This window comes from Budorcas taxicolor, chromosome 20, assembly GCF_023091745.1.
Source record: "Budorcas taxicolor isolate Tak-1 chromosome 20, Takin1.1, whole genome shotgun sequence".
NCBI classification, from domain to species: domain Eukaryota; kingdom Metazoa; phylum Chordata; class Mammalia; order Artiodactyla; family Bovidae; genus Budorcas; species Budorcas taxicolor.
This window is the reverse complement of record NC_068929.1, coordinates 40,523,358-40,540,976: the sequence shown is the minus strand read 5'-3', so window position 1 is coordinate 40,540,976 and position 17,619 is coordinate 40,523,358. Positions and strand designations below refer to the sequence as shown.

Here is a 17,619-nt window from a genome sequence, read left to right as displayed (position 1 = left end):
AAGGCAGTGGCACCCCACTCCAGTACTCTTGCCTGGAAAACCCCATGGATGGAGGAGCCTGGTGGGCTGCAGTCCATAGGGTCGCTAAGAGTCGGACACAACTGAGCAACTTCACTTTCACTTCTCACTTTTATACATTGGAGAAGGAAATGGCAACCCACTCAGTGTTCTTGCCTGGAGAATCCCAGGGACGGGGGAGCCTGAATTACACAGAGACATGGTACATCTTGTAGTGTATCTTATGAAAGTGACACCATAACGTAGTTCTTCATGTAAATGGCACAATTTTTAACTTTCTTTTCCCTGAAACTTATGAATGTTGCAATGGCTTCACAAATCCTTCACAACTATATTCCCAGTAAAGTAAGTACTCTTCAGTAACAGTATCTTGGAAAATAGGAGTAAAGGAAAAAAAGTTAATACCAAGAGAAGTCACATTCTGGTCACTGGAAAGGCTGACGGCTGAATGAGCTGAAGGAAGCACATAGGTTTTCTGACTAGGGTAAGTTTCTGTTACTGAAATCTCTTCTTTGTCTCTCCGATCTTCTTCATCCATATAAGTCAGGAAGTGCATTAATCCAGAGTATATATTAAAATAAAAAGAAATAATATTAATGGGAAAAAAAATCACATGGAAAAGACATTATTCTGGTAACTTTCTTACTGCATAATAAAATAATTTAATATAGTATTTAAAGTTTAAACTGTCTCATAGTAAGAAAATTTATTATCTACTAATAAATTTGTTTTCAGCTTCAGAAAACACAACAGATGAAGCTGCAGCGAATAGGCCCATTACCTGTATAAAACACAGAAGAAATGATGAATTTAAAAAAAGAATCATACACAACCAATCAAACTTGTAAATAAAATAAGTCTCCTGGTGTCATAAAATAAAAAGGAATTCTGGGCACTAAATGGACAACGCTGCTGGTATAGTCCAAGGAGGAACAGGAGACGTGGTTCCTGCAGACACAGTGAGAGGAATTGAGAACGATGAAGGACAGTTCTGTCCATAAAGTGGGGATAAGAAAAATTCTGCCCCAGAGAAAGAGCAAGCTTTTTTATCTCCCTGGGTAGTGGGTGGGAAAAAAATAAAAGTTAACTCTGAGAAAAGACACCCACCCCTGTCTTGCTATACTACAGGCAGGTGTGGGATCTGAATTTATACTACCTATGTGGTACAGCAACTCCAAACCAAAAAAATGATTATAAAAACTTGTCCCCATTTTTTTCTACTTCAGTAACAGCAAGAAGAAAATAACAAAATCATGCCAAAGAAAAACATACACAACATAGCAGAACTACCCCCTTCATAAGCTCAGTATAAAAAATCACAACTCACACAAAGGAATAAGCAGCCCAGAGAGTCAGTATATACATCTGACAATTGAAAATATGCACACACGAAATAAGAATCTGGAAGGGCATAAAATATTACTAAAATGATCAAACTGATAAAATACGGTATAGAAACCACAGTAAAAGAAAAGGGCAGAGTACATCCAAAGAACAGATAGATCTGAAAAAGAAAGAAATCTTCTGGACATTAAGAATGTAGTCATCGAAATTAAAATCCTACAGCAAAGAAGACACAGCAGTAGAGAGAATGAGTAGATGAACAGAAAGGGTTCTGAGGAAATATCCTGGAGCACATCACTGAGACAGAAAAGGGAGAACCTGAGGGGTGCTTAAGAGGCAGGGGATCGACTGAGAAGTTCCAGCACACCTCTAACAAGCGCTTTAGCAAAAGCACTACTCCAAAAGAAACCAGATAAAACCTCCCAGTGTTAAAACTGCAAATTAACAAACCATTCCCACTCCCATATAGAATAAATAAAAAGAATTATACACCTAGACACACCATTTCAAAATGCAAAATAAACTAAAAATAAAGATGAAGACTATAAAATGATCAGAGATAAAAGAACAGCAATTAGATATCACATGGGTATCATACACTCAGCAATTAGAAATGTCAATGGAAAATGGAATAATATCTTTAAAGACTGAGGGAAAATAAGCAGCAACCTAGAATTCTGATCTCAGCTATAAGCCATCACTCACAAATTGCAGTAAAATTACCACTATTTTCAAAGACTGGGAGAATTGGCTACTGACAGACTCTATTTGAAAGAACTAATAAAGGAAGGAGGAAGGAAACAGTCCTCAACGAAGTGGCTGCAAGGAGCAACTCCGGGCAATAACCGCACAAAAGAGAAAATGCCAGACTGCACCTTGGGGAATAATGACAAGTATTATTTGATGAAACTAGTGTTTTGTCTAATATACTTATTTTTTACATATGTACATCATTCAGTTTACAATTTCTTTGAAAAAAAGAAGCAACTGAGGGGAAATAAACTGGCAAACATGCTGATAAATTCAAATTAGTACAGACATATAAAAATAAGACAAAGGAGACTAAGTGGGCAGGTTAAAAGCAAGGTACAGATCCAAACTATTAGAAAAACATCAGAGAAGATGTGAAGAGGCACGTGTGTATGTGTGCAGAGTCATGTGCAAATCTTTGCAAACCCATGGACTGCAGCACGCCGGCTCCTCTGTCCAAGAAATTTTCCAGGCAGCAATACTACCTGGGTTGGCATTTCCTCCTCCAGGGGATCTTCCTGACCAAGGATTGAACCTGCATCCCAGTGTCCCCTGTATTAGCAGGCAGATTCTTTACCACTGAGGCCCTGGGAATACCAGTGCTAAAAGCTCTAACATAAGACCTTATGTTGCTTGTGAGGTAAATATATTCATCTCAACACTCAATTCTGAATGTTGAAAATTTAAGAATATGCTCTAAGGGAATAAAAATAGAATGTCTGAACACATAGAGGGGGAAAGAGTGGATACAGAAAACTCAATCCAATTGAAGGAAAGAAAAACAGGACAAAAAGTAAACAAAAGACAGAGTAAACAGGAAGCACAAAATAAGATAATAGAAGTGAGCACAAATGTATCAATAATCACAATAAATAGCTGCCTATATCTTATGATTAAAACACAAACTACGTAATTATTTTAAGAATGAAATCTAGAGATACTTGCTGAACACATCTCTAACAGTCACTCATCTTTAAAGTAAGGGGATGTCTAATGACAGGAAATAAAGGGAACAGAGGAACGTGTAAATGACACCATAGAGACGCAATTAACAAAATGTAGACCCTGAAAAATACTTCAGGACAAACCACCAAGTTTCTTCAACAAATAAACCAGAAGGGGAAAAAGAGAGAGAAAAAGATGAACCCAGAAATTAAAAGAGAATTATAAGCTATCAACCAAATGCCATGTATGGACCTTATCTGGACCAACTAGACAAAATAAACTATTTTTTAAAATGAGCCAACTGGCAATAGTTGAACACTTATTAGGTACATGACAATATCAAGACTTTTAAAAAAAAAGAGGTGATAATGTTGTTATTATTTTTAAAATAGACCTGGTCTTTTACACAATGTTAAAATATTTACGGATAAAACTGTGTTGTTTGGAATTTACTTTAAAATAATTTAGGAAAAGGTAAAAAGAGTGGGTGGGATATATAAAACAGGATTGGCCATGAGGTGATACTTGTAAAAGGTGATTGTTGGGTACATGAAGGTTATACTATTTTGTCTTGTACTGAAATATGCCTGAAACTTACCATTAAAATTTTTAATAAAAAATATCAAAAAAGATATACCAGCCGAAAGAAAACAGAAATGGACATATTAAACGAAACTGACTTTGAGTCTAAACAACATTATTGAGAATAAACACAGTCATTGCTTCATGATATTTCACTCAGTCGTGTCCGACTCTTTTGACCCCATGAATTGCAGCATGCCAGGCCTCCCTGTCCATCACCAACTCCTGGAACTTACTCAAACTCATGTCCATCGAGTCGGTGATGCCATCCAGCCATCTCATCCTCTGTCGTCCCCTTCTCCTCCTGCCCCCAGTCATTCCCAGCATTAGGGTCTTTTCCAGTGAGTCAACTCTTCGCATCAGGTGGCCAAAGTATTGGAGTTTCAGCTTCAACTCAGTTCTTCCAATGAACACCCAGGACTGATCTCCTTTGGGATGGACTGGTTGGATCTTCTTGCATTCCAAGGGACTCTCAACAGTCTTCTCCAACACCACAGTTCAAAAGCATCAATTCTTCTGTGCTCAGCTTTCTTCACTGTCCAACTCTCACATCCATACATGACTACTGGAAAAACCATAGCCTTGACTAGATGGACCTTTGCTGGCAAAGTAATGTCTCTGCTTTAGAATATGCTATCTAGGTTGGTCATAACTTTCTTTCCAAGGAGTAAGCGTCTTTTAATTTCATGGCTGCAGTCACCATCTGCAGTGATTTTGGAGCCCCCCCAAAAAAAGTCTGCCAACGTTTCCACTGCTTCCCCATCTATTTCCCATGAAGTGATGGAACCAGAGGCCATGATCTTAGTTATCTGAATGCTGAGCTTTAAGCCAACTTTTTCACTCTCCTCCTTCACTTTCATCAAGAGGCTTTTTAGTGCCTCTTCAGGGTCTTTTCAAATGAGTCAGTTCTTCACATCAGGTGGCCAAAGTATTGGAGTTTCAACTTCAGTATCAGTCCTTCCAATGAATATTCAGGACCGATTTCCTTTAGGATTGACTGGTTGGATTTCCTTGCAGTCCAAGGGACTCTCAAGAGTCTTCTCCAACACCACAGTTCAAAAGCATCAATTCTTCAGTGCTCAGCTTTCTTTATAGTCCAACGCTCACATCTATACATGACTATTGGAAAAACCAGAGCTTTGACTAGACGGACCTTTGTTGGCAAAGTAATATCTCTGCTTTTTAATATGCTGTCTAGGCTGGTCATAACTTTTCTTCCAAGTAGCAAGTGTCTTTTAATTTCCTGGCTGCAGTCACCATCTGCAGTGATTTCGGAGCCCCCCAAAATAAAGTCTCTCACTGTTTCCATTGTTTCCTCATCAATTTCCCATGAAGTGATGGGACCAGATGCCATGATCTCAGTTTTCTGAACGTTGAATTTTAAGCCAACTTTTCAGAATGGGTGAATTTAACTCAGATGACCATTATATCTACTACTGTGGGCAAGAATCCCTTAGAAGAAATGGAGTAGCCATCATAGTCAACAAAAGAGTCCGAAATGCAGTACTTGGATGCAATCTCAAAAACAACAGAATGACCTCTGTTCATTGCCAAGGCAAACCATTCAATATCAGAGTAATCCACGTCTATGCCCTGACCAGTAATGCTGAAGAAGCTGAAGTTGAACGGTTCTCTGAAGACCTTCAAGACCTTCTAGAGCTAATACCCAAAAAAGATGTTCTTTTCATTATAGGGAACTGGAATGCAAAAGTAGGAAGTCAAAACATACCTGCAGAATCAGGCAAATCTGGCCTTGGAGTACAAAATGAAGTAGGTCAAAGGCTAACAGAGTTTTGCCACGAGAACACACTGGTCATAGCAAACACACTCTTCCAACAACACAAGGGAAGACTCTACACATGGACATCACCAGATGGTCAACACCGAAATCAGATTGATTATATTCTTTGCAGCCAAAGATGGAGAAGCTCTATACAGTCAGCAAAAAAAAGACCAGGAGCTGACTGTGGCTCAGATCATGAACTTCTTATTGCCAAATTCAGACTTAAATTGAAGAAAGTAGGGAAAACCACTAGACCATTCAGGTATGACCTAAGTCAAATCCCTTACGATTATACAATGAAAGTGACAAACACATTCAAGGGATTAGATCTGATAGACAGAGTGCCTGAAGAACTATGGACGGAGTTTTGTGACATTGTACAGGAAGCAGTGATCAAGACCATCTTCAAGAAAAAGAAATGCAAAAAGGCAAAATGGTTGTCTGAGGAGGTCTTACAAATTGCTGAGAAAAGAAGAGAAGCTAAAGACAAAGGAGAAAAGGAAAGATAAATCCATTTGAATGCAGAGTTCCAAAGAATAGCAAGGAGAGATAAGAAAGCCTTCCTCAGTGATCAATGCAAAGAAATAGAGGAAAACAATAGAATGGGAAAGACTAGAGATCTCTTCAAGAAAATTAGAGGTACCAAGGGAATATTTCATGCAAAGATGGGCTCAATAAAAGACAGAAATGGTATGGACCTACAGAAGGAGAAGATATTAATAAGAGGTGGCAAGAATACACAGAGAACTGTACAAAAAAGATCTTCACAACCCAGATTACCACGATGGTGTGATCACTCACCTGGAGCCAGACATCCTGGAATGTGAAGTCAAGTGGGCCTTAGAAACATCACTACGAACAAAGCTAGTGGAGGTGATGGAATTCCAGTTGAGCTATTTCAAATCCTGAAAGATGATGCTGTGAAGGTGCTGCACTCAATATGCCAGCAAATTTGGAGAACTCAGCAATGCCCACAGGACTAGAAAAGGTCAGTTTTCATTCCAATCCCAAAGCAAGCCAATGCCAAAGTATGTTCAAACTACCACACAATTGCACTCATCTCACGTGCTAGCAAAGTAATGCTGAAACTTCTCCAAGCCAGGCTTCTAAAGTACATGAACCATGAACTTCCAGATGTTCAAGCTGGATTTAGAAAAGGCAGAGGAACCAGAGATCAAATTGCCAACATCCACTGGATCATTGAAAAAGCAAGAGAGTTCCAGAAAAATATCTACTTCTACTTTATTGACTATGCCAGAGCCTTTGACTGTGTGGATCACAACACACTGGAAAATTCTTCAAAAGACCTGCCTCCTGAGAAATATGTATGCAAGTCAAGAAGCAACAGTTAGAACTAGACATGAAACAACCGACTGGTTCCAAATCAGGAAAGAAGTACCTCAAGGCTGTATACTTAATGATAAAACAGATAAAATTGAAAAAAGTAATCATCATTAACTATATTCATTTTATAACATAGCCTAAACTACTTCAGATATACCTATAGCCTGAACCACATAATATATACCCAACTGAATGCAGAGTTCCAAAGAATAGCAAGGAAAGATAAGAAAGCCTTTTTAAGTGAACAATGCAAAGAAATAATAGAAAACAACTCAACGGGAAAAACTAGAGCTCTCTTCAAGAAAACTGGAAGATAACAAGGGAACATTTCATGCAAGGATGGTCATGATAAAGGACAGAAATTCTAAGGACCTAACAGAAGCAGCAGAGATTAAGAAGAGGTGCATAGAACACAGAAGAACTGTACAAAAAAGGTCTTAATGACCTGAATTATCACAATGCTGTGGTCACTCACCTAGAGCCAGACATCCTGGAGTGTGAAGTTAAATGAACCTTAGGAAGCATTAGTACAAACAAAACTAGTGGAGGTGATGGAATTCCAGCTGAGATATTTCAAATCCTAAAAGCTGATATTGTTAAAGCAATGTACTCAATATGTCAACAAATTTGGAAAAGCCAGCAGTGGCCACAGGACTGAAAAAGGTCAGGTTTTATCCCAATCCCAAAGAATGTTCCAACTACCAAACAGTTGCACTCATCTCACATACAAGCAAGGCAATTCTCAAAATCCTTCAAGCTAGGCTTCAACAGTACATGAACTGAGAACTTCCAGATGTTCTCAGCTGGATTTAGAAAAGGCAGAGGAACCAGAGGTTGAATTGCCAATGTTCTCTGGATCATACAAAAAGTAAGGGAATTCCAGGAAAATATCTATTTCTGCTTCATTGATTACACTAAAGTCTTTGACTGTGTGGATCACAACAAACTGTGGAAAACTCTTAAAGAGATGGGAATACCAGACCACCTTATCTGTCTCCTGAGAAACCTGTATGCAGGTCAAGAAGCAACAGTTAGAACTGTACATGGAACAACAGACTGGTTCCAAATCGGGAAAGGAGTTTATCAAGGTTGTATATTGTCACCCTGCTTATTTAACTTACATGCAGAATGCATCATGTGAAATGCCAGGCTGGATGAAGCGCAAGCTGGGATCAATACTGCCGGGAGAAATATCAATAACCTCAGATATGCAGATAATACCACCCTTATGGCAGAAAGCAAAGAAGAACTTAAAGAGCCTCTTGATGAAAGTGAAAGAGGAGAGTGAAAAAGTTGGCTTAAAACTCAACATTCAGAAAACTAAGATCATGGCAACTGGTCCCATCAATTCATGGTAAATAGATGGAGAAACAATGGAAACAGTGATAGCCTTTATTTTGGGGGGCTCCAAAATTACTGCAGATGGTGACTGCAGCCATGAAATTAAAAGATGATTGCTCCTTGGAAGAAAAGCTATGAGAAAGCTAGACAGCATATTAAAAAGCAGAGATATCACTTTGCTGACAAAGTTCTGCATAGTCAAAGCAATCGCTTTTCCAGCAGTCGTGTATGGATGTGAAAGTTGGACCATATAAGAAGGCTGAATGCCAAAGAATTGACTCTTTTGACTATGGTGCTGGAGAAGACTCTTTGGGAGTCCCTTGGAAAGCGAGGAGATCAACCAGTCAATCCTAAATGAAATCAACCCTGAATATTCATTGAAAGGACTAATGCTGAAGGTGAAGCTCTGAGAGTTTGGCCACCTGATGTGAAGAGAAGTCTCATTAGAAAAGACCCTGATACTAGGAAAGATTGAGGGCAGGAGGAGGTGGGGGTGATGACAAAGGATGAGATGGTTAGCATAATCAACTCAACAGACATGAGTCTGAGCTAACTCTGCGTGATAGAGAAGGACAGGGATGCCTGGCACGCTGCAGTCCAAAGAGTCGGACATGAGCTGGTGACTGAACAACAACAAAAAAACAAGTACATAAAGAGACATTTAACAGAATTACAAAGAGAAATAAACAATTCCAAATCATTGCAGGTCATTTTTAATGCGCCCTTCTCAACAGTATAATTTAGAAGTTTGACTATGATATATGTGTATGTGACCACACACACACATCTCCTACATAAACAGAAAATGCTCACTCTTTTCAAAGAAACAGAATATTTACAAAAACTGACTATATATCCTAAGCCTCAAGGGAAATTTTAACAAATATCTAAGAGTGATATTCATTGGAAAGACTGATGCTGAAGCTGAACTTCAATACTTTGGCCACCTGATGTGAAGAACTGACTCACTGGAAAAAAACCCTGACCATGGGAAAGATTGAAGGCAGGAGAAGGGGATGCCAGAGGATGAGATGGTTGGATGGCACCACTGACTCAATGGACACGTGTTTGAGCAAGCTCTGGGAGCTGGTGATGGACAGGGAAGCCTGGTGTGCTGCAGTCCATGGGGTTGCAAAGCGTTGGACACGACTGAGCAACCAAGCTGAACTGAAGAATGATATTATCATACACTCATCTAATCACAAGACAATGAAAATGGAAATAAATTACAAAATTATAGCCCACGCCCCATAATGTTTGGAAGTGAAAAAGTCTTTTTATGAGCTGAAGAGTAAATCTCAATATAAATTGAATACCACCAAAAGATATAACAGCAGCACCCTTATCTGGCTCCTTGAAGAAACATGTTCAGCCTCAAATACATTTATTAGAAAAAAACAAAGTATACAGTTAGGTAAAATCCCACAAAGTAAGCCTCCAAGAGCAGAAGAAATAATAAAGCTAGAGTAGAAATTTCTGAAAAAGGACATTAAGAAACAATAAAGAGAATCAGTAAACCAAACCCTGTTTTCTGGCAAAATGCATTAAACTGCTGACTAGACTAAATGAAAAGAATATAGATATTAACAATCATAGGTATAGTAGACATTTTAAAAAATACCCAAATTCTCATTCTTAAAATGAGAAATGCAAAAGCTCAATCACTTCACCGTTGCCAGGCCACTGAACCTGAACTTCAGGTTCTGGCTCCTCTGATGACCGTGGACAGACCACCACCTCAGCACAAGATCTGTGTGATTCTCAGTGGTTATGCAGCCAGTGGTGCGGAGTCACAGAACTGAGGTCCAGCCCAGACTGCCTCATTCTGGTGCAAAGGCCAGAGGAGGTCACAGCATCAGCTTCTCAGGAAATAAACTGGCGTGAGGTGGGGGCCAATTACATTATCACAAAACTAATCCTCATCTAAAAATAAGGGGACTGATGGCTTCAGCTCACGTAAGACTATTTCTGGCACACACACATCCTTCCCAAGAAAGGCTTCAGTCCCACCCCAGACCCCTCACAAACCTTCTTCAGAAATGCTAATGGTTTTTGAAGGGAATGTTTTTTCAGATTCAGGGCCAGAAGACAGTTCAATGGGACCCACAGGTTCAACCTATAGAAAAACATACACCACAAAATAACGGTTACAAATTTTATAGTTTGATTATTTCAAAATACCATAAATAATTTTACATAGGTTTTTCATATTGCATTGAAAGAATGCAAATACGAAAGATGAAAGAAGAGGACTGAATCTAATATGAGTTAAATGGTGAGGTTTTTTAAAGAGGAGTAAATTTTTACTTATTTTGTATCTTAACCAATTTAACCTTTTAAGAAGCTCAGGAAAACTTCATCACAAATTTTAGAATGGGGAGGAAGGTTAACTGCCATCAAGACAAAACTTTCCTTTTTATTTACACAGTTCACCTTTATTTTACTGATTTTTTAATTGAAGCATAATTGACTTACAATGTTATATTAGCTTCAGATGCATACTACAGTAATTCAATATTTTTAGACACTACTCACCATACAAAGCTACACAACATCATTCATTATTCTCACTGTGCTATACATTATATCACTGACTTATTTTTATAATTAGTAATTTGTACCTCTTAATCCCCTTCACCTATTTCACCTGTCTCCCGCCCACCTCTCTTCTGGCAACCGCTGGTTTGTTCTCTGTGTCAATGAGCCTGTTTCTGTTTTGTGTTTCAGATAGTCTCTTCAGCAAAAAGTGTTGGGAAAATTACTGCTAAGTCGCTTCCGACGTGTCCGACTCTGTGTGACCCCACAGATGGCAGCCCACCAGGCTCCCCAGTCCCTGGGATTCTCCAGGCAACTGGAGTTGGTTGCCATTTCCTTCTCCAATGCAGGAAAGTGAAAAGTGAAAGTGAAGTTGCTCAGTCGTGTCCGACCCTCAGCGACCCCATGGACTACAGCCTACCAGGCTACTCCGTCCATGGGATTTTCCATGCAAGAGTATTGGAGTGGGGTGCCACTGCCTTCTCTGTGGGAAAACTAGACAGCTCCATTTGAAAGAAGGAAACTAGACCATTTTCTTACACCATACACAAAATAAACTCAAAACTATCTGTTGCTGTTCTCCAGTTACTAAGTTGTGTCCGACTCTTTGCAACCCCGTGGATGGCAGCACACCAGGCTTCCCTGTTCTTCACCATCTCCCAGAATCTGCTCAAACTCATGTCCATTGAGTTGGTGACACCATCCAAACATCAGATAAAGACTTAAATGTAAGACCGGAAACTGTAAAACTCCTAGAAGAAAACTCAGGCAATAGGCTCTCTGACACTGGTCTCAGCAATGTCTTTTCGGATCTGTCTCCTCAGGCAAGTGTAACAACAGCAAAAATAAACAGAGACTGCAACAAACCAGAAAGTTTTTGCACAGTCAAGGAAACCAACAACAAAACCGAAAGGCAAGCTACAGACTGGGAGAGAATATTTGCAAATACTCTCTCTGAGAGGGAGTAATATTTAAAATATTAACAGAACTCATACAGCTAAATATCAAAAAAACAAACCAATTTAAAATTGGGCACAGGACATGAACAGACATTTTTTCCAAAGATAACATACAAATAGCCAGTGGGCATATGAAAAGATGGTCAACATCACAAATCATCTAGGAAATGCAAATCAAAACCATGATGAGCTATCATATGCCGGAAGATTGGCTATTATCAAAAAGACAAACAAGTACGTGGAGAAAAGGGAACCCTTGAGCACCACTGGTGGGAAGTAAACTGGTGCAGCCACTATGGAAAACAGTATGGAAGTTCCTCAAAAAATAAAAACAGACAATAAAAACATAAACAATCCAGAAATTCCAACTTTGGATATTTATTTGAAGAAATCAAAATCTTTCATTTTAAAGATGAGGAATGAGGGCCAGAGAGATGCAGAGACTCTCAAATCCAGCACATGGACTTGAACCCATACTTTTAAGGCACCTGGTTGGGGTGTTCACAGTGCCCCTCCCTCAGCTTCTTCCAGGCCTATGGGCCATTTCTTAAACTAAAATGAGCAAGTAAAAAAATCTCTGTATTTATGTGTGCATCGAATAGGATGAGAACATTTTAAACCAATATGCCAAACCTTTCATTTAAATCAGTTCTATTTCCTTCAAAGTAGTCACCTCGGAAGACTATATGCTTATTGAGTTTGATCAACCAATTTCAGAATTCTTTGTCTGAAATTTCCTCCCAAGCTTGGGTGACAATTATTAATAACTATTCCACTATTATTATATGAATGTGATTTTATTTCTGTCTGAATATAAAAATGAGAGCACAAAAACCGCCATCAAATAAACGTTTATCAGATGTCTGCCATGCACCAAGTAAAAGACAAACTTACCTTCCAGTGTGGAAAGGCTGGGGCCCAGAGGGGACCAGTATCAGAATTTAGGGGAACCTTTAAAACACACAAGAGTGTGACCTATGCCCTGCTCCTTGAGAAGCCACCTCCCCATCACGTCTCTTTCCCCGCCCCACCTGGTCAACAGGGCTGGCATATTTACACAGTCACAAGAAGCCTTGTACCTGTGTGTCCTGACAGCACCCTGTTCACGTGTATTTTTGGTGCACACATCTATCTTAGATTCTAAGTTCCTTGAGAGTAGGGACCATGCCTTATTTACTTTCCTATTCCCAGAACTTAGCACAGTGCCCAGCACGTGGTAAAAGCTTGATAAATGTTTGTTAAAGGAATGAATGACTCACCAGATCTGGTGAGTGTGAACGATCAAGACTAGACTGAGGTGGAAGTAACATACCTGGCTTTACATAAACTAGAAGAGAAGGGAATTTTGAAAGTGATTCCTTGGAATATGGACTTCTAGGGACAATTTCAACACTCAACATTAATTTGGATGTAATAAATCTAAACCTGGATTAAAAACAAAAAGGAAAACAACCAACGAAACACCATAATGTCATTACTTAATAGTAATCCTGAAACTAATACAACATTGTAAATCAACTACACTGCAATAAAAATTTAAAAAACCAAAACAGCAATCCTACTTCATATATTATTTTCACTGTAGTTTCACATATATTAAATCTTAACTTTTTAATAATTGCTAAACCTTTGTTTTAAAGAAATGCCATAATCCTAATAAATATATCTTTTAAAATATCAACATTCTAGTAACCTGGAATATTTGTTAGGTATGTCACTGATGGAATTCTTTTTCTGCAAATTTGCATTTTCTGTAATTTGTATTTCCCAATATAAGGCTTTAATATATTCAAAATATTTTTACTATTTGTTAATCTTTATTTTATATACATTTTATTTCCTAAAAAAAGATAGGATATTTGTATAAAATAAGTAATAGAGACTTCTTTTCTATTTGTCTAACTACCATTATATACCATATACATAAACATTAATCTCTTTATGATGCATGCTTTTTAAAGATACAGAAAACTTCTAAGGACTACTAATCCCGTTCTATAAACTGTTTGAAAGAAACTGAGAATTCAAAATGTAAGGACAACAATGTCTGCAGAGTTATAAAAATCTTGCTGAAGAAAATGATACTCAATTGAGAGCAGGATTTATCTAAAACCACATTCTGGTTTTGTAATTCATGTATTTATTTTCCTGGTAGAAGTTGAGGGTTCAATTCTTAAAACCTTAATGCTTAAGTGGTTCTCCACAGGGAGTGATTTTGCCCCTCAGAGGACATTGTCAATGCCTGGAGACATTTTTGGTTATTAAGGCTAAAGGGAATGCTACTGACAGCTAGTGGGTCAAGACTAGGGATGCTACTAAAATCCTACAATGCATGGGATAGATGTCCACAACAGAGAATTACCTGGCCCAAATGTCAATAATGCTGGAGGCTGAGAAACCTTAGCTTTTGAAACCCTTTCTCATTATTTTGAAAAATCAAGAGTCTAAAATTATATCACACTACAAATCTAGTAAGTAGGCTAACAAACAAACAAGTAAAGACAGTCTACCTTCATACAGTGTCGGTCTAGCACTGTGTGTCTGGGGTAATTGTGCTCTATGTTTTCAGCGAGGTTCTGTATTGCTAAGAGCTGTTCATCAATTTTCTGAAGTTCTGCCGTGAGATGCTCCAGCCGGCGAGCTGCAGGGCTTGGCGCACGGTGAGCGGTGGGGACTTCCTGTAGCACCTCCCACAGAAGATAGTCTTCTGTAGCATCTGACTTTGAGCTCGGTTCCTTGAAGCGAAAATCTGGCTTCGGAGTATCTAAATATTATTAAAGGTAATATCAGAACTGACTACAATTAAGAAAGAAATTGTAGTAGATGCTGATGATTTAATTTCTCGAAGACCTCACTTTAAGTCAACATAACATTCCCTTCTTCCAAATTAGTTCTAATATACTTAGAAATATCCTCAGCTTCTTGACATCTGAGATTAGTCTTTGTTGTCATATAAGAATACATAACAGTGTTACCCCAAAGCACCATTACAATGAAATCTGAATGTTAATGTTACTTTTACCTTCTGCTACAAAAATAAATTTCATCAAAAAGCAACCTTAAAGTCTTTATGACTTTTTAAAACTCTACCTGAAAACCAACATCATACTAGGTAAAAGCTAGGTCCAATGTAGGCCTTTACTGCCTCTATGTGGGATCTCAGGCAAACATTAAGCCTCTCAAGACCAATACATATCAAAGTCAATGACTCTCTGTACTTTTGAACTCAGCTGATTCTTGTCCCTAATTTGAAACACTTCTTCTGGCCTCTGGGTCTTCTCCTCCCTATCTCACTCTCCCTTCTTAGTCATCATCTTGGACTTTTTTTCTGCAACCCACACTCCTTTCACCCTTCAGTATTTCCAGGGCACCAGTCTCAGATCACGGCTCTTCTCACTCCACCCACCCTCTCCGGGTGAGGTCTCGGGCGCACTGCTGCCTCTCACATCCAAACAACTCTGTGAGCTCCAGTTCTAAATCTCTCTGTGTCCTGAACATCTTCTGCTCTTACTCTGGTTTTCAGTCACTAAGTCACGTCCGACTTTTTGCGAACCCATGGACTGCAGCACGCCAGGCTCCTCTGTTCTCCACTATATCCTAATGTTTGCTCAAATCATGTCCACTGAGTTAGTGATGCTATCTAATCATCTCATCCTCTGTCATTCCCTTCTCCTCCTGCCTTCAGTCTTTCCCAGCATCAAGGTCTTTTCCAATGAGTCAGCTCTTCGCATCAGGTGGCCAAAGTACTGAAGCTTCAGGTTCAGCATCAGTCCTTCCAATGAATATTCAGGGTTGATTTCCTTTAGGACTGACTGGTGTGATCTCCTTGCAGTCCAAGGGACTCTCAAGAGTCTTCTCCAACACCACAGTTCAAAAGGATCACTCTTCAGCACTCAGCCTTCGTTATGGTTCAGCTCTCACATTCATACATGACTACTGGAAAAACCATAGCTCTGACTATCTGGACCTTTGTTGGCAAAGTGAAGTCTCTTATTTGGCAAAGTGATGTCATCTTATTCAGGCTGTCCCAAAGGCAGATCAAACTAAACTCACAGCTTCTGCCCTTCTACCCTCTTTCTTCTTGATTCCCCAGCTCAGGGAACAGCACTATCATTCACCTAGTTTCCCAAGCCAGCTGCCTGAAATGCATTCAAGGTTCTTCTCCTTCCTTCAGTTCCAACGTGACACCAAATACTGATGATCCCCTTGCCCATCATCTCCTCATTCCTACCACCACAGCTTAGCCGAAGCTTTCACAACCCAAGGACACCAAACAGTATGAAAGAAAGTGAAAGTGAAGTCGCTAAATCGTGTCCAGCTCTTTGCAACCCCATGGACTGTAGCCTACCCGGTTTCACCGTCCATGGGATTTTCCAGGCAAGAGTACTGGAGTGGGGTGCCATTTCCTTCTCCAGGAGATCTTCCCAACCCAGGGATTGAAGCTGGGTCTCCCGCATTGTAGGCAGATGCTATACCGTCTAAGCCACCAGGGAAATCCCAATCTCTAAATACTTCACTCCTCTCTAACCCAAATTCTACAAAGGCCCCAGAGAGATCTTTTAAAACATAAATCTGATATGGTTCCTTTTCCACCTGAAATCCTTCAGCATTTCTCTAATGCCTTCACCTTAAAAGTTCAAATGCCTTGGAATGAGAGACAATGGCATTGTTTTTCCTAGGCCTTCCTATCCAGCTCTTCTCTTGCTATTTCTTTAAAACAGAAAAACACCAAGCACACTGAACTTTCATTTTCTCAGACTTAGCATCTTGAGTCATCACAGGATCTATTCTATCTGTGTGACCTATTCTATGCAGCTTTCTCTTGCTCAGTCCTACCGTTAAGATTCCATTTAGGTGTCTCTCCCCTACATAGCCTCAGTCCTTCCCAGAGATGGATTAGATGCTGTATTCCCCAACAGTCTCATCCTTATCACCATGATGGCACGTACCATGCCGTCATGTACTATAGTCACCTCTTTACTTCTCCGCTTTCCTTTCCCCCATATGTGAGCCCACAGGCAGAGACCCTGGTGTTACTCTCTTCTTTGATCCCCACATGTTGCCCCTAACTTGGTGCTCAGTGAATGAAGAGATGGTCAGATGAGGCTTATGACGCCTGTCCTACTTGACTCCATAGAGATTTTGTGACGATCATATTGTTCAACAAAACACCCTAAAAAATTCGAATGACTAAACAAATGTAAGTAATGATTATATTTCAGTCCCAGGGTAGGAAATCCACCTGTGTCCTGCCGTATGTCTGATGGCAGAGGTGAGATGACACGAGGCTCCTTCACTTCTGTACTGCCCGCTCTCCAGCTGCTTCCTCCCAGACAGGACGGAGACACTTTCGCAGGTTTAAAAAATAAATCCACAGCGGAAAAGGCAGATTCTACCAAGAATATGAAAAGCATACAAAGACTGACTCTAAACTTATAAATAAAGTATTGAAAAGATTAACAGAACATTTCTAAATGTGAATATAAACATCTAAAACTATAGTGGATTTGGAGGAGGAGAGCTAAGAGACAAGAGTAGGGATAACAATGCTATATTAAAGAAGTTTTCAAAAATGTTTTAAATTCATTTTAAAAGTAGGAAAAATTATTACCTTTACTCTTCAGATTGTCAAGAGTCGGGGGAATAGCATTAGTAACTGAAGCTGCCATGTAATGTAATTCTGCAGAAGATGGGACTTCTAGACAATCACTGTGTTGCTTGATATTATCTGAAGGCTCTTCCTTGACAGGTAATTCCTGTAGATCATCAGCTTCAATGTCAACCACATTTATGAAAGTGTGTCCAACCTGAGCCAAAACATATAAAATCAAAGAGGGTTACATTCTTTTTATTTACATGGCCATTCCACCCTATCCTTACCCAAAAAAGGTTTAATTCTCAAGGCTGTAAGAGCTTACATGAGCCTAACTTAGGGAAAACTGCAAGAATTATGTGTTATATTCTTAGTTTACAATATCTGGAGGCATAACATTTAAATATTAAACTAAATTTTGACCT

The 17,619-nt window shown here is 39.2% G+C and overlaps 1 protein-coding gene across 1 annotated transcript in view; it reads right to left on the bottom strand.

The window, feature by feature from the left end:
- CPLANE1 (ciliogenesis and planar polarity effector complex subunit 1) overlaps positions 1-17,619 on the bottom strand; it is a 103,282-nt gene that overhangs the window by 25,238 nt on the left and 60,425 nt on the right. Inside the window, exons 40-44 of the mRNA XM_052659199.1 lie at positions 17,213-17,408; positions 16,844-16,993; positions 14,112-14,365; positions 10,136-10,223; positions 424-546 (exon numbers count right to left, since the gene is read on the bottom strand). Coding sequence (XP_052515159.1) covers positions 424-546; positions 10,136-10,223; positions 14,112-14,365; positions 16,844-16,993; positions 17,213-17,408 — 811 coding nt within the window. The remainder of the gene's footprint in view (positions 1-423; positions 547-10,135; positions 10,224-14,111; positions 14,366-16,843; positions 16,994-17,212; positions 17,409-17,619) is intronic.